This window comes from Bombyx mandarina, chromosome 28 (assembly GCF_030267445.1).
Source record: "Bombyx mandarina strain Sakado chromosome 28, ASM3026744v2".
NCBI lineage: Eukaryota > Metazoa > Arthropoda > Insecta > Lepidoptera > Bombycidae > Bombyx > Bombyx mandarina.
Window position 1 is genome coordinate 7,333,182 of NC_143233.1, and position 24,231 is coordinate 7,357,412.

General features: G+C 38.5%; 1 protein-coding gene across 5 annotated transcripts in view; it reads right to left on the reverse strand.

The window, feature by feature from the left end:
• mim (missing-in-metastasis) overlaps positions 1 to 24,231 on the reverse strand; it is a 162,444-nt gene that overhangs the window by 84,452 nt on the left and 53,761 nt on the right. For all 5 annotated transcript variants that reach the window (XM_089738986.1, XM_089738985.1, XM_028174872.2 and 2 more), the window contains exons 2-3: positions 2,559 to 2,620; positions 1,133 to 1,206 (exon numbers count right to left, since the gene is read on the reverse strand). In XM_089738986.1, the coding sequence (XP_089595112.1) occupies positions 1,133 to 1,206; positions 2,559 to 2,620 (136 nt within the window). The remainder of the gene's footprint in view (positions 1 to 1,132; positions 1,207 to 2,558; positions 2,621 to 24,231) is intronic.

The window sequence follows — 24,231 nt, forward strand, 5'->3', positions numbered from 1 at the left end:
CATGATAGTGGAGTCCCTAAAACAATCCGTACGATTGGCAGTGAAAATTTTTCCCATGGAAAGAGTGCGTGCTTCTATTGATAACTGGCCTCAACGTTTAAAGGACTGTATTGCAGCCAATGGAGACCACTTCGAATAAGCTTTTTATACTTTAAATTGTTTTATATTTATGTATTAAACTAATACACTGTAAAAGTAATAAATGTTATTTGCGATAGATTTTTTTTTGTTTTCCTTTGTAACAGTATTTATGGCCAGACTAAGTATACACAAACTTTTCCGATACAATGCGACCATTATTACTGTTTACTATCGAAAACCGCTGCACAAACAATGTTTTTTAGGTATTTCCTGAGAGCTACAGCTACTTCCTCATTTGACTGCTGACGGCTGACGATTAAGACACCTTGTTTTCCAAAACAATTACGCTGCCAACAAAGGTCGACTTCGGCGATGGGTATTATATCGCATACCAAAAAAAACATGTCACAAGTCTGCACAAGTCTTTTGCTTTTACACATAGTCACATTACAAATATTCTCTTTATTGCTGAGGGTAGGACCTCTTGTGAGTGCGCGCGGGTAGGCACCACCACCCTGTCTATTTCTGCCATGAAGCAGTAATGCGATTCGGTTTGAAAGGTGGGGCATTCGTTGTAACCATACTGAGACCTTAGAACTTATATCTAAAGGTGGGTGGCGCATGTATGCTGTAGATGTCTATGGGTTCCAGTAACCACTTAACACCAGGTGGACTGTGAGCTCGTCCACCCATCTAAGCAATAAAAAAAAATCTCTTTAAATATCTAGAATTTCCGTGGCATTCATAACTTGACAGAGATTAATGGCTCTGACAAACCGGGTGAGCTATCAGCACATTCAACCTTCAACGCTAATAATTGAGCTTATCATCATATAATTATTGACTCTGGAAGTTCAATACAACCACCAACATCAGCAGCATCTTACAAAGCCAGCATTAAGTGGGGCTTATCAATGAGCGACTACTTGGTTATACCCAGAATTTAAAGACCACAAAGGCAGCAACGAGATAAGATACGCCGTTGACACTTCAAAAACATATGGTATATCTGAACGTAGTGTTAAGAATGTGAAGTTCAATCTCTACTCACCTCTGGCATTGGTCGCGGCGTCTGCTATCTTCTGAAACGCGTCCAGAAACGCAGCAATGGCGACTAACGCTGATCTGCGAAAATGATAATTAACATATAAACCCCAAGGTCTTAAATACTATACATTTAGGACACACAAATTACCAGTTGCCATATTCTAGTTGCAAAAACAAACGACTAAAGTTCCTTGTGAAGCACGAGGTCATAGTTTTAGAATGGCGAGTTAAATCAGGACTCCTATACTGTAGAATACTGCATACTATCCTATACTGCATACTAATAACCATTCATTTTCCTCACCACAAGTATGACATATTTCACATATTGCACAGTTTTATTTTTATTTTTGCAAGCAATAGCTATTTTGATTTTGGATTAAGGCCACTTGCCGTTAGGACCTGTGATAGATTCGATAGTGGATTAAGGCCAGTTGTGGGTATGGTTTGGTATTTGGACATAACAGGCCTGATCTCTATTGGCCGCGGCCGATATGCGTAAATTGGATTCTTCTGTGGTTTCCTACCTAAGCTGATAGCCTTGAGAGGCTATTTCAGCGTAACCTTAGCTATTAGGTGAGCTCACGGAGCTCAAACCGGAGTGAATGCTAACACTGACCCTAGCAAGAGCAGTGCTTCGCAGAATCTATCACCGGATCGGAAACGCGATCCACTGAAAAGATTCGGCGACTAAGGACTACGATAGGAGCACGTTTGTTACAAGTCTGCGATACGACTACTGTCTATTACCAGTAAACGCGCCCTATAAGTGATATGAATTCTAGACAGGTTTCAACGAAAGCAGCGGTAACTGCCAAGTTAATAGTTATTTCAAAAGGATTCATATTCGTTTTCAAATATAGCACCTAGATGATACCGAATAGCAAATTGTTTATCATTAATTTCAATATTTACAATTGAAATGTTAGTATTGTACCCGTTAAAACTGTGACGTGAAATCTCATTTTATTTTCCCATGTTTTTGGTATGCATATACCTACCGATACCGTATATATTCGAGTGTGAATTTTATTTATTTATTTAACGGCAATATTTAAATAATATTCATAAGGATGGTTGTATTTATCTTGTACTTAGAAGACATAACAATAAAAAACCTTCGTCTTCATCGTGTCTTAGTGTGGTCTAGAATAGCACAACCCTTTTTCTTCCCTTGCGTGTTGTAATAGCGACTAAGGAATTACTAGTCGTAGGACCAGCAGTAATGCATTTCGGTTTGAAGGGTGGAGCCGTTGTAACTATACTTGAGACCTTAGAACTTATATCTCAAGGTGAGTGGCGTTTTACGTTGTAGGTGTCTATGGGCTCCAGTCACCACTTAACACCAGGTGAGCTGTGAGCTCATCCAACCCACCTAAGCAATAAAATAAGGCATAAAAGTAATTTTACTATTACTCTCTGATACTCACTTCAGTGCTGAATGTAGCTTCGTTGCTTTGGATATGAACTCCTCCCACATCGGAGTACTGTTCTGTAACAACAGAAAAATAACGATGATCTATCTATACTAATATTATAAAGAGGAAAGATTTGTTTGTTTGTTTGAATTGTATAGGCTCTGAAACTACTGAACCGATTTGAAAAAATTCTTTCACTGTTGGAAAGCTACGCTATCCCCGGGTGACATAGGCTATATTTATTATATATTAAAAAAAATTAGGGATCCTTACTGAAACTCCAATAATGTAGCCCAATGTGTAAAAAAATACCTAAAATTCTTTACATCACGTGAGCTACTTCCCAAGCGAAGCCGGGGCGGGCCGCTAGTTTAAAATAAAAACGAACGAATAAAAAAGTTTCGAGTTTCGAGTTCTTTGGACATATCGCCAGAAAGAGAGGTGACAATCTGGAAAAGCCGCTGGTAGCAGACAAGGTATGCGGAAGAAGGCCCAGAGGCAAAGTCCAATGCGCTGGTCGGACCAGATACGCTCCACTCGCAACACTTCAGTCTAAGTTGCTATCCACACAGATAGGCAGGGATGGCGCAGGATAATACAGCCGAAAGTTGTTAGAGAAGGCAACGACCCTCAGCATTGAGGATTATCGACGAAGGAGAAGGAGGAAAATAAAAACACATGGATTTATTTAAAAAAATACAAAACCCGGTCAAACTACGCCGCGACCACCACTAGTATGAAACACAATGACTTCGCAGTCCCCGAGTTGCTTACTTGAGTGGACGAGCTCACGGCCCACCTGGTGTTAAGTGGTTACCGGAGTACATAGACATATACAACGTAAAGGCACCCTGAGATATGAGTCCTAAGGTTTTAGTTTTTACAGTATAACGGCTGCCCCACTCTTCAAACCGAAACGCATTGCTGCTTCACACATCATCATCATCATCATCATCATCATCAGCCTATAGCGACCCACTGCTGGACATAGGCCTCTCCAATTGTTCGCCACTGAGCACGATCCTCGGCTTCTCTCATCCAGTACCTGCCAGCCACCCTGCACTGCGTTTTCCAGTTCGCGGTCTCCACTCAAGAACGCGTTTACCCCAACGGTTATCGGTTGTTCGGCTAAAATGGCCAGCCCATTGCCACTTCAGCTTACTAATCCGCTGTGCTATGTCTATAGCTTCACACATTGTTTTGAAAATGAGCAAACAGATTTAGGTCACAAAATTCCGACCACATTCCATGCACGCCGTGTTTCCTTTTGTTGAGCTCCGCTAAAAGCAACGTATAATTTCTCAATTGTCGATCATCGTGCGCTTATTTCGCTTCATTGCAAACGGCTGCCGCGTAACGGATGCTAGCAATTTGTCAGATATTGTTCTTTGTAACAGGTGAACGGATAGTTTTAAAATGGACGAGTCGAGCTTGAAACTAGATTATTTATTTAGACTATAGTCTGTTCTATTCTAAGATTCTTTATGTATACCACAGTCTACATAGAGAATCTAGTCCTAAGAATAATTATCTAATATTAGGCTTTTACTGACGAAATCGCCATTGAGTATACACAAAGTTGGTCATTTTTTTATAAATACTTTCTATTACTTCTATTAATCAAAATATGCACCCATGGTGTCGATGTTTTCAATGTGCTACTGGAAGAAGTCAGATTTACAGGAGCCAATAAGCTCTTCAAAGGCATTTTGTACTGCCGGTCGGGAAATGAAATTTTCCCTACCCAGAAGTTGTCCAAGCTTTGGAAAAAGAACAATTCTGGCAACGGTACGAAGTAATATCTAGTGAGAACGATGGATGCGCAAAACGCCAAATGTTAGACGTATTCAAGTCAATAAATAATGAGTTTGTAGTGTTTAGGCTTCTCAAGATCCGGTCACCGTCCTCGACGAAGGGCTCGACGAGTAAACTAACCCATAGACACAGCCCACTGAGTTTCTCGCCGGCTCTTCTCAGTGGGTCGCCATTCCGATCCGGTGGTAGATTCTGCGAAGCACTGCTCTTGTTAGGGTTAGTGTTAGCAAATTCCCTCAGGTTGAGCCCGTGAACTGATCTTTCCGTCCAGGCGTAACTGGAATAGCCTACCAGCGAATAAGTAGGTACAAAAAAAAGTATGTAGTGTTAACTCCGTACACGTCATTAATATTGTGAGCCGTTTGTGCGACATATTCCGGTCATCATTCTCGTCGAACCCGTCGCTTGCGACGAAGGGCTCGACGAGTAAATTAACCCACAGACACAGCCCACTGAGTTTCTCGCCGGCTCTTCTCAGTGGGTCGCCATTCCGATCCGGTGGTAGATTCTGCGAAGCACTGCTCTTGTTAGGGTTAGTGTTAGCAAATTCCCTCAGGTTGAGCCCGTGAACTGATCTTTCCGTCCAGGCGTAACTGGAATAGCCTACCAGCGAATAAGTAGGTACAAAAAAAAGTATGTAGTGTTAACTCCGTACACGTCATTAATATTGTGAGCCGTTTGTGCGACATATTCCGGTCATCATTCTCGTCGAACCCGTCGCTTGCGACGAAGGGCTCGACGAGTAAATTAACCCACAGACACAGCCCACTGAGTTTCTCGCCGGATCTTCTCAGTGGATCGCGTTTCCGATCCGGTGGTAGATTCTGCGAAGCACGGCTCTTGCTAGGGTTCGTGTTAGCAACGTCGTCAGGTTTGAGCCTCGTGAGCTCACCTACTAGTTAAGGTTACGCTGAAATAGCCTCTCAAGGCTATCAGCTTAGGTAGGGAAAAAAAAGCGACATTTTTATCGCATAGGAACTCACTCGTATTTCAATGTATGTACTTTTATTGTGTCCATATTGATGACAAAAAATTCAAATGTAGTGAAAACAAAACACTAATCAATAAACATATGACTGAATTTGAAAATAGATATCTCTATATTTCAAATAAATTTAATTTCAATTGCTAGTATTGTAAATCGGCTACCTGTTATTTTATTAAGGGAGATTCGTTAGCAATACAACTTTGAGACAAGACTTGATGATAGTAAATGAAACCTAGATCCGTGATTCATTATTCAACAATCTATACTAATATATAAATCTACAGTGGTTTCTACGGATGTTCCGTTATAGCTACTGAACCATGCATCCGATTGGCTTGAAACTTGGTATTCATGTAGAAAATACATGTACTTAATGGATAGGCTAATATTTAGATGAGTGTTGAACTCCCTAATAATAATGACAATAAACAATAATGTTAATTTTAAATGTCCAGCGAAGCGGGCCAGTGCCGCTGGTCATCTATAAAACGTCAAAGTCCCACAGATCAATCAAGTGACCCTTGAGACAGTACTCCGTACATAATACTCCAAAATCTCTTCTATGTATAGCACAACGCAACCCTTCAATCATCATTTCACAACTATAAAGATTCTCATAACGCAATCACGTCATATTCCCGACGACTGAGAAAGATCAAAAGCAAGGGGGGCTATAAACAACTTTCAACATCGCCGACTTTTTAATATTACTGCATGCTCACTAATTAAAATTAATAACCGATGTTAAAAATAAAACATTTTGACATATTATGTCTATCATGACACTTGTCAAATCTAAATTCTAAAATTATCAAGATTTTTCAGTCAACTTCAATCTCATAATCGAAAAATTTCGGGGAAAAATATTGAGATAGAAAAGCTGTGAAATGTTATATGAAGTCTTAAAATAGCTACGGGAACGGGAAACGAATCAGACACAGGTGGTGGCAGTACCGAAACTGCTGGTAGTTTTTGCCACAACATTCGCCATCAAAGCGTGCTTATAAAAATACAGGATATGGCTTAAATATCACCGCCTACAAAAAAACAATAAACTAGATTAGGTGTTATACTTGCGAGATCTTACGTTTTTTTTATCACGCAAGGCCGTATTTGCGTCTAGCCCACTTAGGACTTCGCAGTCAGAGGATCTTACACTTATAATTGCCCTTAGCATACGGATTGGTGACCTAATCACTCCTAGCTACTATTACGATATTGCCTTAATTACCCTATTACAAAATGGAGGCCCAAACCTTAATTTAACGGTAGTCACATGAGCTTAACATAGATTTCCTGTGATATCGTTTTATTTACTGGTGGTAGGACCTCTTGTGAGTCGGCGCGGGTGGGTACCACCACTCTGCCTATTTCTGCCGTGAAGCAGTAATGCGTTTCGGTTTGAGGGTGGGGCAGCCGTTGTAACTATACTTGAAACCTTGGAACTTATATATCAAGGTGGGTGGCGCATTTACGTTGTGGATGTCTATGGGCTCCAGTAACCACTTAACACCAGGTGGGCTGTGAGCTCGTCCACCCATATAAGCAATAAAAAAATTTGTGTCGACGGATAGAAGAGCTCATCATGGCTGTCTTGGTTTGAAGTTGGTACAGGACCCCGTGAATCTCAAAAAAGCTATTGAAGGCTATTAGGAAGATGCCATCGGCAAACACTCACTGGAACAACATCGTTTTAAAGGCGAGGAATGATGATGGGATTATTCAATTGAGTGGCGTATTAAGTTCATCAGCACCAAACCACATTACGTACAATGACAAAGCAAACAATTTTCGTCTTCATTAGAAGACATTATGAATGAAGGTACCAATTTTTCAATTTGGTCCGCATACTCTCGACTAATTCTGTTTATCGAATCTAACACGTTCACATGTGAATATCTGATGGCTAACAATTACCTGCAAATACAACATATTCAAATAAAACACGTACTTAACACGCTTTCTACAAAGATAGACAGTATTAAAAAAATTTGGCTCTCTATAATTGCAAATATTGATTTTATGACGTGTTGTGAGTGGCACAAACAGAAATTATCATGATTGGCTATCTCTGTCCCAAAACTTTGGTTGAAAGGTCGGAGACAACGTTAAATTATAAAAATCGACCTAATGTCTTAAGATGTTCAAGTTATGTGTATGATCTCTGGCAACCTCGTAAAAAAATAAGGTCTCAAGTATAGTTACAACGGCTGCTCCACCCTTCAAACCGAAACGCATTACTGCTTCACGGCAGAAATAGGCAGGGTGGTGGCACTTACCCGTGCGGACTCACAAGAGTTCCTACCACCACTAATTACGCAAATTAGAATTTTGCGGGTTTGATTTTTATTAGACAATGTTATTCCTTCACCGTGGAAGTCAATCGTGAACATTTGTTGAGTACGTATTTCATTAGAAAAATTGGTACCCGCCTGAGATTCGAACACCGGTGCATCGCTCAACACGAATGCACCGGACGTCTTATCCGTTAGGCCACGACGACTGCATGACCTGATTAATCAAAACGATTGCACGATTTCATTAATATTAAACCCATTTCGGTATTGAGAACAGCGTCGTCACACCCTGTATAATTAAATCGCGTTAAGGTCTTTTAATATCTTAAAATTTAATTAAATACCGAAAAATCCTCCTACCCTCAATACAATGAACTCGAAATTGTCATCGGCACAAGGTATTGTTGAATTGAAAATGTTCCGATCAGCGTGGACGTCCACTCAAACAATTATCCCTCTCAACGCTTCCCGGGGTTCGTCCCAGCCGATGTATAATAGACTGCGGATGTATACGACTGACTACACGGTCTATGGTACTGCCAAATTGTCATGTCCGAACCCCGTGATAATGCCTCCGTGACATGTTGGACCGTTTTACAGCTTGCGATACGATTTCGTCTTTTTGTTTAAAATGGTGATAACTTTAAAATGTAATTTAAGGATAAATACTTTTTTAAGCCTATTATATTTTAATGATAGGTATATCTCGTGAGGGTCATCGTGACTGGTAAGGTAGATGGGAAAAGACCTCGGGGGCGCAGCCCAACACGTTGGTCCGACCAGATCCGCACCGCTCTTGATTCCACGTTTCACAACGCCCTCCACACCGCCAGAGACAAGAATGGATGGAGAAAGATCGTGCGTGCGAAGGTGATACAAAAGGGTGGTCACGACCCTCAGCAATGAGGAATACGACGCAAGGAGAAGGAGATATCTCACTGTTTCTCTGTTTATTGTAACTAAGCACCGTAGTTACCGAGGGAAACGTGCATTATTTTTATTTTATTTATTATTAGCCATATCTTTAGTGATCGATATAAGAAAATGCTAGAAAGCGGAAAATTTTAAAGCAAGGATTGCGGCCAGCACCGCGGTATCACCTAGTCCACAATATTTTCTTAGCCGTATATTTTAATGAGACCAGAGAAACAGTAGCATAGTTTGAATGCAGAACTTTTTTTTATTATCTGATATTATCTAAATCTGTCGCTGCGCGTTCAGTGTAGAAATTTCAAAGCTTTGTCAAACTACTATAATGATCCCTATTTCTCGTGGATCACACAGGTTCGGGTATAATGTCCAAATATTGTAGATAAAAAAGGTGTTTGTACATTTTTAAAAAAAACTAAATTCTCTACGTATTCTATGAATATCATTGAAGCAGACCATCGTCAAGGACGTGCTGCTAAATTTAATTTAAAAAATTCCGCGAATCGTTTTTCATGGTAAACGATCTCGACCGATCTAGAACTTTCATTGAAAACATTCGAGAACAATCGCGTCGATATTTTCACGTCAAAATTTTCTTACGTTTCCCTGAAGCGTAACTAGATCGTACAATCTAAACAGACCTCGACGAGTCAATGACCCGGAGCGCGGCTTGTTAGGGAAAGCGGGAACAACGGACCCATCATGATACTTCGGCAACGGGATCGCGCGAAAACTGACAACTCGTTTTTTTATGTATTATTTGTATTATAATATAAAGGATCACATTATGGCGGATATTGAGGAGAATAACTCCACCCAAAACGATGCCGAAGACTGGACAAACTTTTTTTTAATTGCCCTTGTAGGCAGACGAGCATACGATCCACCTGATGGTGAATGGTTACCGTCGCCCATGGACTTCAGCAATGCCAGGGGCAGAGCCAAGCCGCTGCCTACCGTTAAGTGCTCTCCACAAGCCTCGTTTTAAGGAGGACAAATCATAGCGCTCGGGAAATAAAAAAAATAAAAAAAGCTACATAGCTCACAAGATATTTGATAGATGCCTTAATCTCGCTAACATTTTCATGATAAGCTTACATTTATAAAAATTCTGAATACCAGCATTCGACGTTCGATTTACCATGCAATTTCACCGGCTCAGTGGAAGATCTTCCCTTTGTTGCTACCTCAAAATAACATCACTGGGTGCGAGTATACTAGACGTTTCCCCGTGAAGCCGCTCCAATATAAAACCTGGTTAGTTACTTTGCTTGTCGACAATAACTCACTATCTCTATATTTAAAAATGAATTGCTGTTCGTTAGTCTCGCTAAAACTCGAGAACGGCTGAACCGATTTGGCTAATTTTGGTCTTGAATTATTTGTGGAAGTCCAGAGAAGGTTTAAAAGGTAGATAAATATGAAAATACTCGGAATTAAATAAAAATAACAATTTTGTTTTTCCTTTGATGTATCCCCCGTCGGACGGGTTCCTTTTGTTTGTTTTAAGTTTATTTTATACAAAAAGTTTAGGTCTTTTATTTATAGATTGAGGCATTACGAAGTCTGCCGGGTCAGCTAGTCACCAATATTGAAAATAAGGCTGTACATTCGTTTGTCTTCGTCAATCTATAAACTAATACCACCTAATCAACCAATAGCAAAATCATGATCCCCTTAATAAAAATAATAAAAAAACATGTCCGTTGCTACACCCGACGGATCCTTATGGGTCTACTTAATGCTCCTTCCCTCTCCACTTACGCCATTAGTTAAGATAAAAAAAAACGTATATAAGATAAAGTCGTATCTTAACGAATTATCAAGATGATTTCATAAGCTTTCTACTAAAGGTTTAAGTAATAACGCGATGTAAAAGAATGTTCGTTCAACTTGTGATAAAAATACTAGACCGATTCCGGTTTAATGTAAACTTTTAATTAGGGTTGTGAAATTAATAAAAATTAAATAATAGTTAAAAAAAAGATGGTATCAGCAGTTAAAAATATTTTATGAATAGATATGAGTAGAAGGGTTATTTTGATAATATCCTGAAAAGCACCCTACGCTTTTTTTAATTCAAATTTATTAAAATTTCTTTTCTATTTTTTTGTTGGATTTTCTATAAAAGCGTACTTTTTTTTAAGTTTATTTAAAGTATTTTTTATTTTTTAGTTGAATTAAAAAATTTTCAATTATTTTTTTTAATATTAATTTGTCATCGTTCCTTAATAAGTATGCCAAATTTCGAGTTAATCCGACGTTTTGAAGGGGTCCAAAATCATGTTCAAAGATTTGTTTACATACTAACATACATACGTCTGAAGCTAATAAAAATAATCACAATAGTACTTTTATTGAGAAATCACATAGGAAGATCCGCCACTGAATCCTTGTCATTGCCCCGTAAGCCGACAACCTGAATGTAAAATTATCGTTAGAGCGATTCGGGTAATTGTCACGTACCCACCTGTGTGCTCAGTGCGAGTTTTTTAACTACTCGAACACGTAAAAGTTAACTCAGATATGTATGGACGACCCGTCGGTCGGGCATCCTTGGGGTGGCGCCGCGTGTCTGGTTGTAGTGTTGACCGCGGGAACCCCGACCGGGTACTGAGATCGGACGTCGGGTGTAAGAGTGCAGGGGAGTCGTTTAGTGCGGTAGGGCCCTAAAACTCCTTGGGCCCGCGGTCTGCTGCGTCTGTGGATGAAGAGAGCCGAAGACCGGTGTTTCCCGAGCGCTATGTCATGTTCTTCTTTAAAAGAGGCTTGTGGAGGGTATTAAGTGGTAGGCAGCGGCTTGGCTCTGCCCCTGGTATTGCTGAAGTCCATGGGCGACGGTAACCACTCACCATCAGGTGGGCCGTGTGCTCGTCTGCCTACAAGGACAATTAATAAATAAAAAGACCGGGCTCAGTGGTGTGATTCCGCCCTAGTTGAAGGTATGTATATTGTGGACACATGCTGTCTGCAATAGCGTTCAACGTGTTAAAAAACAAATTCCACGCGCCCGCCAACCCTGCGCTTGCAAGTCCATAGTTAACAAACTGTTATAAAACGGATTACACTGCGCGTGCCGACTGAGCGATGCAAGATTAAACCGTCCTGACCGGCTGTTTACGTTAAACTACGATTTTTCGTCCGTCAATCGTGTTCCGATTTACGTTAGATTCGCTTTGATGCACAACTTTTGCCGATCGACCCGAATTCTGAGGTGAATGAAGTCGCCGTGGCCTAAAGGATAAGACGTCCGGTGCATTCGTGTTGAAGCGATGCACCAGTGTTCGAATCCCGCAGGCGGGTACCAATTTTTCTAATGAAATACGTACTCGACAAATGTTCACGATTGACTTCCACGGTGAAGGAATAACATCGTGTAATAAAAATCAAACCCGCAAAGTTATAATTTGCGTAATTACTGGTGGTAGGTCCGCGCGGATAGGTACCACCGCCCTGCCTATTTCTGCCGTGAAGCAGTAATGCGTTTCGGTTTGAAGGGTCGGACAGCCGTTGTCACCATACTGAGACCTTAGAACTCATATCTCAAGGTAGGTGGCGCATTTACGTTGTAGATGTCTATGGGCTCCAGTAACCACTTAAGACCAGGTGGGCTGTGAGCTCGTCCACACATCTAAGCAATAAAAAAAAATTATTTATCGATGTTATAATACTTAGTTAATCTCCTGCCTAAATATGCTTTCGAATACCACATATTATTATAACCACGTCCAGAATACGAACAGTGTAGTTCTTTATTATCGGGTCGTCGACATAAATCGATACGGCCCGCTTACCCTTGAGAGATTTGAGACGCTTTGTAATGTCAATAAACAGACGGCCGAGTGAAGAGTTCAAATCGTTGACATTAACGGTTTGTGTGTAACCAATATTACGGGGTCAAGTGGGGGGAAAACTAAAGTTTATGTAGTTTTTTTTTTATTGCTTAGATTTGTGGACGAGCACACTGCCCACGTGGTGTTAAGTGGTTACTGGAGCCCATAGACATCTACGACGTAAATGCGCCACCCACCTTGAGGTATGAGTTCTAAGGTCTCAAGTATAGATACAACGGCTGCCCCACCCTTCAAACCGAAACGCATTACTGCTTCACGGCAGAAATGGGCCCGGTGGTGGTACCTACCCGTGCGGACTCCCAAGAGGTCCTAACACCAGTGATTACGCAAATTATAATTTTGCGGGTTTGATTTTTATAATAATACGATGTTATTGGAAGTCAACCGTGGAAGGCAATCGTTAACACTTGTTGAGTACATATTTCATTAAAAAAAAGAAACATGTGTGCAATTCACACATGTTAGAAGTGAAACCTTCAAAAATTAAAATACAATCATCCTAAATGTCTAAGTATATGTAAAACTTTGTCATTAGTAAATAATTGTAAATCATCTTTTATAGTATGAGGTAACGCCCTCTGTGAATCGATATTTTAACGTCACGTATAATCCTAAATTTAAATTCACTACAAGAGGTTTCATACGCACGTTATTATTAAAAAATCTCATAGATGGCGTTGTATTAACATTTTTCGACACTTCCGTTGCATATCTGCGTGACGTTACATCTGTAAAATGTTTACCCTCATGCGCCTAAAGAAGTTTCACTTCAAAAAATCGTGGAAAAAAAACAATATTACGCGTTCACAGCACAGCTTGTTTGCGACTCCTGTTGTTGTACAGCCTGTGTGCTCAGTGCGAGTATTTTACCGCTCTCGATAGCGTAAAAGTTAACTCAAATTTGTATGCAGTTGGAACGTTTGCCTACGTTTGCCGCTAGGGGCGCCGTCTAAACAATTTAATTGTCATTTTTTGGTAAAAATGTTGTCTTGGTGAACATATAAAAAAAAAATTTGCCTGTGAAGCTTGACTGTAATATTAAAAAAAAAAGATAATTCGAAAAAAAAACAGCGTCATTTATTTATGCATCTCAACGTAAGATTTCATCATTTTTACGGCAACATTTCATAGGAATTAGGGGGGCGCGATCAAAACACACGCAATAAATGAAGCATAATAAGGAGTTTACGCTCTATGTCTAGGAGGAGTTTCAAAGTGAGAAAAAACGATGTGGGTGATTTATTCATATTAATGTTTGCTCACTGATTCACTGAAAACAGAATCGTAATCACTCAAACCTTAAAATTTAAAATAACATACAAAAAAGTCCAACAATGGGTTTCCAAATATATTAATTTAAAGCTAAAAAGCATTAATCTAAGGTTCGCAGATAAGATTAAATAAAAAAATCAAATCGGTTGCCGAACTGAGGAGAAAAGTAATAGGCATTTAACTGTTTTGCTTTACCTCTTTATAATATACTGGCGGCCCGCTCCGGCTCCGCTCGGGTGTTTAACAACAATTTCAACGATATTTGACGATGTTTTTTTTTTAAATAAAAGAGCACTTATTGCGGCATAACTATGATAGTTAAACATAAGCCGGCGCGAAATTTTTTGTAAATAATAATGTGTTCTACAAAGCCGTAGTACATTCTTTTATTCTATCTTCTCTATATATAAAAATGAATTGCTGTTCGTCAGTCTCGCTAAAACTCGAGAACGGCTGGACCGATTTGGCTAATTTTGGTCTTGAATTATTTCTGGAAGTCCAGAGAAAGTTTAAAAGGTAAATAAATATGAAAATGCTTGGAATTAAACAATAATAACAATTTTGTTTTTTCTTTGATGTGTCCCCCGTCGGACGGATTCCTTTTGTTTCTTTTAAGTTTATTTTATACAAAAGTTTAGGTCTTTTATTTATCGATTGAGGCACTACGAAGTCTGCCGGGTCAGCTAGTCATCAATAGTTTTCGCAGAACACGCGATGTAAATAATATTTTAGGTGTTTTTTTTACACCTTGGGTTACATTAAGTATTGGAGTTTTAGTAAGGATCCCTAATTTTTTTCAAAAAAGATTTTAGTTTATGTCACTCGGCAATAGTGTAGCTTCCAAACAGGAAAGAATTTTTGAAATCGGTTTAGTAGTTTCGGAGCCTATTCAATACAAACAAACAAACAAATCTTTCCTCTTTATAATATTAGTATAGATAGTATAGAAGTATAGACTATGATTTTAAAACTCGTTCGAAAGTAATATGTCCATTGTATTTTAATACTTATCTGTTTCATTCTAACACAAAAATCTGAATCACTTCAAACTTTAAATTTCATAAAATCGAGTAATAGAGTTTTACGTCCGGCTGAAATCGATCCGAGATCGGTTCGAAGGAAAGCGGAGCGTATCACAGTCACTTCTCTAAGCCTGTCACATCAATCACAATAATCTTGTAATCGAGATAAAATCGTTAACTGTGTCACTAACATCACTACAGCATGTAGGTTCGTGTGCTGATTAAAAGACTGGGTTACATTTATATATTAACTAGCTGACCCGGTAAACATTGTTTTGCCTTAAATAAGATTTCTAGGGAATTTCTAGTGTAGAAAAAAACTAACTTATTGTAAGTGTGTAAGGATGTGGTAAATGAGTGAAAGAGGTATGTAGTGCTGTGAACGATGAGGGAATATATAATAAAAATAACAAAACCTCATCCAACCACATACCTCATTATAACAAAAAAATGTCCAAATAAAAAAAAATGTTAGGGGTGGACAACCCTAATCACTTAGGGGTATGAAAAATAGATAGTAGCCGATTCTCAGACTTACTGAATATGCATAAAAAATTTCATGAGAATCGGTCAAGCGGTTTCGGAGGAGTATGGGAACGAACATTGTGACACGAGAATTTTATATATTAGACTAGATGATGACCGAGCTTTGCTCTGTTTTTTTTTTGGTTACGTTGTTGTGTCTTTAAAGCGGTTAGTTGCCCTCAATTAAGAAAAATAGTATTATTATTCGCCAATAGATGTCGGGAAGAGTTGATTATTGAAAACACGAATAAAACAACCTTTTCTGAAAAAAAATCGTAGCTAGATCGATTTATCGCCCCCGAAATCCCCTGTATACTAAATTTTATGAAAATCGTTGGAGCCGTTTCCGAGATTCAGTTTATATACATATATATTAATATACAAGAATTGCTCGTTTAAAGGTATAAAATACGTGAAGCAAAAATTTTGTACCTGTATGTAACCTTTTTACGAAAATTGCGCGGACGGAGGAGTATGACATTTCCCACATTTCCAAATATAGTATTATTGTTGGTAGCTTGTTCTATGTGAGTTATTTGAAAGTATAGTTAGCAACAAAGCAAATCCTTATATCAATTATAATCGTTCAATATTTCATGATAGACAGGGCATTAAATGCAGTGGCATTAAACAATGACGTCTGACGTTTACTGGTGGTAGGACCTCTTGTGAGTCCTCGCGGGTAGGTACCACCACCCTGCCTATTTCGGCCGTGAAGCAGTAATGCATTTCGATTTGAAGGGTGGGGCAGCCGTTGTAACTATACTTGAGACCTTAGAACTTATATCTCAAGGTGGGTGGCGCATTTACGTTGTGGATGCATATGGGCTCCAGTAACCACTTAACACCAGGCGGGCTGTCAGCTCGTCCTCCCATCTAAGCAATAAAAAAAAAAACCTCACTTTTCAAATGTACCACACAATTTCTACATAAAAACTGTCCACTCTTCTCTAACTCTATCAAAAACTCCAACCGCTCCTGAGTTGCGAACCTACGACATGAGTGAGTTTCATCTTGCAAAACAATTACTTCACAATAAAAATCTTATTACGTGTTAATAGCTCAAATTGCAGCGGAGTGCTTTTTAAATTGATTTACGTTATAAGTGATTCGAATTTAAAATCGGCGCGTTGGGAATTGTAAGCGTGTCATTGACGTTATCACATTTAATGTACTTAATTAAATAGATTTAATAAAACATTTCGAATTAGTTTAATATTCTACAAATGCTTTTATTTGTGTTATTATTGTACACTTAAACTGAACGAATGAAAAAATTGAGTATGAATAAATGAGTATGAATAAATGAGTATGAATGAATGAGTATATCAGAGGAAGTGTGAAAGTAGCCCCGGTAAGCAACAAATTAAAGAGCGGACGATTAGCGTGGTATGGACATGTGATGCGTAGAGAGAAGATGCATGTGACTAGATGTATGGAAATGGTAGTGCAAGGTAGAGGGGGTAGTGCAAGGTAGTCATGGATGGAGTGTGGGAATGATGATATGAGAGAGAGAGGAGTGAGTGTTTACGGCTAATAGAAGAGAGTGGAAGAGAAAAATTAGCTGTGCCGACCCCGCCTAGTGGGATAAGGTGGAGAATAAGAAGAAGAGATAGGTGAACGAACTCACGGTTCATCTGCTGTAAAGTTGTTACCGCAACTGTAAGCAGCACATACCTATATCGCTATATACACCTCGAGAAACGAATTCCAAGTTTCGATTACATTGTACAAGGACTATTGCACCTTTGAGAGCTTTTTGTAGCTTTTATCCCAAATTATGTAGGGTTGGCGTAGTATATCCTCCTAATATACTGCATAGGGACCAAGCAAGAGTTTTACGACCAGCCTACCTGACGACAACCCTTTAGTGGAACTTTTTCTGTTTCTTCTTTTCGTATTTCTTTCACTTCATCCATTTTTTTTTGTTCTATGATTACGAGTATAAGCGTTATTTTTATTAGCTTGTATACACTAAAATTTAGGTATGCAGCGACTTAGCTCTGTCTGTGGCATTGCTGACGTCCATGAGCGACGGTAACCACTCACCATCAGGTGGGCCGTATACTCGACTGCACACAAGGAAAAAAATCGTTTTTCTGTATTTTCATAACATTGTACCCTTCAGAGTAGAACGCATAATAGGTTTTTGACAGAAATATTCAGGTTATGTGGCCTCATAATACGCTTTTATCAGCAAATGTGGGTAGGCAATCGCGCTACTCTTTTATAAAATAATAGTCACAGAACGCTACCAACGCTACCGCCTTCTCCGAAGAAACTTTTAGAAGCTATTTGCGACACCTACGGCAACAGGGTGATTCTATTGTAGACCGTTATACAATGTTCGATCAGCATATTAATTTTGTTAACAAGTATATGTAAGCATTTGTAAACAAGCAGGTTTGGGGTTCAGACCAAATTTTGTCACTAATTGTTTAAACAATTAACCAACTTTCCACTAAAGGTCTAGGCAACGTGGGCGACGGAAAGCAGCGCTCATCGGTGATATACAATTATCAGCGTTAAAACAAAGCATTAATGGAGTCAATCGTGTAACACATATTGAACTAACGGGGGGCCATAAAAATCGCGGTCTTCTAATACATATTAAGGTATAAAATAAATAAAGAGAAGTCGAGGAAGATTGCCAACCAGGTGGTCGGACATTATCAAGGAGGCCACAAACACCAGCGTCCCGGGCGCCATTAAGCAGGCCGAATGCAGGCAACATTGGAGGAAGCTGGTGCAAAAACTGGACCAAGGTGGTCACGACCCTCAGTAATGAGGAAACGACAAAGAAGAAGAAGAAGAAGAATACATATTAATTGAATACTAGACTTAATTAAATCAATATTAATATTTCGATTTCGCTCCAATGGAATACCATACATTTTTTTATCACACAATAATTACTCTGAAAGAATAAAAGTCCAGTAGGTACCGAAAAAACACTGGTCTACTAATATTACAATGAAGTATATATGAGGTATTGATTGGACGCTTATTAAAAATGTGTTTCGCTAAGTCGATTTTGCTGACAGAGATAAGCATTTAAGATAACATCTACCCATCCAAAAGGGGCGAACAAATTGGGAATACGTCATGAGATGTTTACGATAGGAGGAATGAAAATCTGAATCCATATTTAATTAAAACTCTCCGAGCTATTATGCTACGACCGAATTTCGTTTCGCATTTACTTATTAATATACATAGGTAATTAAACTAAGCTTAAAACTATTGGGTAGATAATTCGTACTTAATGGCGATTTGGGGTGTCATAAAAATAATAATTTCGAATACTATATATATGACGCCTGGTTGTATTTTGTTTATTGCCCTTGTGAGCAGACGAACGTACGGCTCCCCTGATGATGAGGGGTTTCCGTGGCTCATGGGCGTCAGCAATGCCAGGGGCAGAACCAAGCCGCTGCCTGCCTATTATCTATACTAAAATATAAATCTACAGTGGTTTTTACGGATGTTCCGTTATAACTACTAAACCGTGCATCCGATTGACTTGGAACTTGGTATCCATGTAGAAAATTCATGTCCTTAATGGATAGCCTAATATTTATATATCCATGTAGAAAATTAATGTACTTAATGGATAGGCTAATATTTATATGAGTGTTGGACTCTCTACAACAATTGCGAGGGCGTTAATGATGAGAATCTTTGTGGGGGTGAGAAATAATAATGTTAATATGAAATGCCCAGCGAAGCGGACATGTACAGCTAGTATGCTAATAAAGTCAAAAGTCAACTTGTACGTTGACACAGAAAAGTTTTTAAATTTTGATTAACATAATAATTTTACATTATTTATATAATGAAACGACTACGTTCAAACTTGGACACCATCATGCGTTCTCAAACGCTTGAACACTGGAATGTCAACACGGATCAGTTCTGCCGTCGTGTCTGCGGAATTTAATGAGCCCCTTGCATTAACTTTCTCTCCCGCATCTTCCATTATGGATTTCGAAGATGATGTTCTTTGTATATGCGCTCTCGATCCGAAATCAAATTAAAAACTACAGCATGGTACCAATTTTTCTAATGAAAGACGTACTCAACAAATATTTACGATTGACTTCCACGGTAAAGGAATAACATCGAGGAATAAAAATCAAACCCGAAAAATACAATTTTCGTAATTACCTTATATCTCAAGATGGGTGGCGCATTTACGTTGTAGATGTCTATAGGCTCCAGTAACCACATAACACCAGGTGGACTGTGAGCCCGTCCACCGATCTAAGCAATAAAAAAAAAAGCTGCTGAACAAGCTCATGGCCTACCTGTTGTTAAACAGTTACCAATACACATCGCAACGTCAATGTCACTACCTACATTAAATCATGTGGTCCTAAGTCTTGTTTAATACGTGTATCAGACCCTTGAAACCGGAACGCGATTGCTTCATAGCGTGGTAGTGATACCATCAGTAATTACGCAAATTATATACTTTTCAGATTTTGTATTGATTACACAATGTATTGTTCGAATACCTTCCATTTTTCTAAACAGAATGTAAGGTTAAAAATGCAGAAACGTTGCATCACAAAAAAAACACATAATATATTCTGGAATACCGCTTGTTTCGCGGCTCGATCTATGAATAGAACGCGTAGGTAAAGCCGAATAGTGTTGCGATCGTGACCGAACTGTTGAGTGTCGATGCAATTTGTTTGGGACGGATTCGCGACGGATAAGCCGCGAATCGCGACACGTATTCCGTGAGCCGAATCTTTTATTATTGTTATTTTAAAAACGATCGTCGCGCGTAACTGTACAGTTTGTACTATGACGCGGTTGACGAACTCAAAACGATTCCGATTAGTTATACCGAAGATAAATGAACAACCAATACATAGATACCTATATATATAGACTAGCGACCCGCCCTCGCTTCGCTTCGGAAACATTAAAACACACATGAAACCAAAAAAATAAAAAATAAAAAAGTAGCCTATGTTCATCAGGGACAATGTCGGCTTCTAATGGAAAAAGATTTTTTCAAATCGGTCCAGTAGTTTCGGAGCCTATTCGAAACAAACAAATCTTTCCTCTTTATAATATTAATAATAATAATAAAGTATATAAGTATAGATTGGTTGTTAATTTATTGGTTTTTATTTTAATTTAAAGATAATATGAATGAATATCGTCATTATTGGTGATAGAGCTAGGTATGTTAACGATCTTGCGCGTGTACCACGTGATCTTTATTAAAATCTTGAGTAAAAAAAGGTAAGCCATCGACATATCAGTTATAACGATTGCGCATTCCTACCGTGTGGGTCTATTATTGGGAAATATCGATTCGTACTTTATAAAGATCAGAATGAGCGAAACCTTTCGAAATTTCGCAAATTTCTTAAGACATAACGGAAGCAGCGAGCTATGTATTAAAATGATATTTACTTTCATATAAAACGTTCTGTTTATTACAAAGCCAAGCCGCTACCTGCCGCAAGTGTCTATAGTGATAATAAATCATTTTACCTGCCCTCCTGCACCTTTGTGCATTGATTTTAACAAATCCTAAATCCACTTAACGCTTATGTGGCTTGGCTATTGATAATCATCAGTTTTGTAGCGACGAAATCGGTTCACGAATTTATTTTTTATTTAATGCTTAGATGGGTGGACGAGCTCACAGCCCACCTGATGTTAAGTGGTTACCGGAGCCCATAGACATCTTGAGATATAAGTTGTAACGTATAGTTGCAACGGCTGCCCCACCCTTCAAACCGAAACACATTACTGCTTCACGGCAGAAATAGGCAGGGTGGTGGTACCTACCAGTGCGGACTCACAAGAGGTCCTACAACCAGTATAAATACGAATGAAAATTACACGTTAATTTAAAGAAACGTAGATATAAAATCGCGAGCCACTCTTATTATCAAACTAGCGGTACCGGTCCGCTTCGCTGGGCATTTAAAATTAACATTATTATTTCTCACCCCCACAAAGATTCTCATCATTAATGCCTCCGCAACTAGTGTAGGGAGTCCATTACTCATATAAATATTAGCCTATCCATTAATTACATGCATTTTTTACATGGATACCAAGTTTCAAGTCAATCGAATGAATGGTTCAGTAAATATAACGGAACATCCGTAAAAACCACTGTAGATTTATATATTAGTATAGATAAAATCTCAGCTACACACGGTAGCCGCACTACGAAGCCGACCAATCATTTTGCAACATTATTAACGACTTATCCCTTTCAATGTTGAACAGATGATATTACTAGTCTTGGTGCCATCAAGGTCAGCAGAGCCGGCGTGAAAGAAAGTAGGTCGTAGTCTCGTGTTGAGAAACAAACACATAATTGATCATTACGATCGTGTACTGACAGGGATTTAGTATATGTAGGTTTTGTGAACGCGTGGCGTGATAAAGCCAATTCAAGATGAATTCGTCAATAAAATAGCAGCAGAATAAGCAATCGACCTAATCAAAATAAATAATAGTTTAAAAAAACTAACAAAATACGCTTTTATAGAAAATCTAACTAAAAAATAGAAAATAAATTTTAATAAATTTGAATTAAAAAAAGTGTAAGAAAAAATGATTTTACTGTAAAAAAGCGTGAGGTGCTTATCAGGATATTATCAAAATAACCCTTCTACTCATATCTGTTCATAAAATATTTATAACTACTGATACTATGCACCCCTATGCTTTTTTTACAATAAAATCTTTTTTTCTTACACCATTTTTTAATTCAAATTTATAAAATAAATTTTTTTTTTTAGTTGGATTTTCTATAAAAGTGTGTTTTTTTTAGTTTTTTAAACTATTATTTATTTTTCATTTTTTAGTCGAATTTAAAATTTTTCAATAAGTATATCTATATATTAATACGTGAAGCAAAAACTTTGTATCCCTTTTTAAGAAAATTGCGTGGACGGAGGAGGATGACATTTTTTAAAATAATGGATAAAAGATACATTAAATCAATAAAGAAAACGTTACACACACTACATACCATATATTTGACGCACACATGCATGCATACTATTTATTGTCAAACTTTTGTTCTTGACGTCTGTTGTCAAATTGAGAATAGAATATGGTATATTTTTTATAGTGTAGTCTTGGCGAAATTTGTGATTATAGAAGTATAAAATACTATCATAATAGTGTACAAACTTACAATTCCAATTAATTATAGTCGAATTTCGACTACTGCGGGACCTCTAGTATTTTTTAAATATTGAATTGTCATCTGTCCTTAATATGTGTACCAAATTTCGAGTTAATCCTACGTTTTGAAGGGTGTCAAAATCATGTTCAAAAATTTCGCAAACATATATACTAACATATACCTATACGTCTGAAGCTAATAAAAGCGTATTAATTAGTCGCTAACTGTCATGAATATAATTCTCATGTCTCCATGTGATTCGTTGGCTTCAGTAAACTAGAATTATTTATGACGGAGTGACTGATTCCATGGTCTTTTAAAATGATTTTCTTCATTATTATCATTGCCTTCTATAGTGAGAGCAATTAAAACTAAGTAATTAAAATTCCTTTGATAGAATTTGAAGTGTACTACAATAACAACAGAGAACTCCACTTTGATCGGCTGCTCGAGCTGTTTTTTTTTCCTACCTATTCTAGTAACCTCGAGGGATTATTCTAGACTCACCGAACTAGTAGGTGAGCTCACGGGGCTCAAACCTGACGACGTTGCTAACATGAACCCTAGCAAGAGCCATGCTTCGCAGAATCTACCACTGGATCGGAACCGCGACCCACTGTGAAGATCCAGAAACTCAGTGGGCTGTATCTGTGGGTTAATTTACTCGCCGAGCCCTTCGTCGCAAGCGACGGGTTCGGTGAGAACGATAACCGGCGTTTAACCTACTTAAAAGCACAAGAAATGACGTGTTTTGGGCGACGTGGACTGTTTACCATTTGGTCCGCAGGATCGACTATGTAGTTACCGGCGGCCACGATGAGAGGATTCTCGTGTCGTGCCGCTTTATCGAAGTCACGTTGTGCAACAATAGTCATTCGTATTTAGAACAGTGGGTCTTATCCATCATGAATTTTTCTGAATACCTCTTAAGCAATTGTTTACAATTGTTCGTAGTCATCGTGGCCTAAAGGATAAGACGTCCGGTGCATTCGTGTGTAGCGATGCACCGGTGTTCGAATACCGCAGGCGGGTACCAATTTTTCTAATGAAATACGTACTCAACAAATGTTCACGATTGACTTCCACGGTGAAGGAATAACATCGTGTAATAAAAATCAAACCCGCAAAATTATACTTTGCGTAATCACTGGTGATAGGACCTCTTGGGAGTCCGCACGGGTAGGTACCACTACCCCGCCTATTTCCGCCGTGAAGCAGTAATGCGTTTCGGTTCGAAGGGTGGGGTAGCCGTTGTAACTATACTGAGACCTTAGAACTTATATCTCGAGGTGGGTGGCGCATTTACGTTGTAGATGTCTATGGGCTCCAGTAACCACTTAACACCAGGTGGGCTGTGAGCTCGTCCACCCATCTAAGCAATAAAAAAAAAAGCGTTGAACTTATAACAGGTAACTACAATACATCTTAGCTAAGCAAATAGTAGTGCTGTGCCGATATATATTTAGTATTTTCTATCTAATATTCTATAAGATTTGTACAGAATTGTATCGTCGACTGTGACAACGAAAATTGAGTACACTAAAAATGGGAAATAAAGCAATGACAATAAAACGCCAGATTAAACCGTTGTGAATTACAATTTTATTGGTATCTCTGATATAAAACGGTATGATCAATATTCTTTACTCGAGTTCTATGAATTCAAAGCAATCATCGACATGTGCGAAAAGAACAAAAATCAACAGGTCATTAACAAAAAAAAAATGCACAGAACACGGTTCAAATAGTTGTGAAGATGGAGGGAGACCTTGTATTTTATAGTGCTGGCCAGACGCCAAAACCGCGAA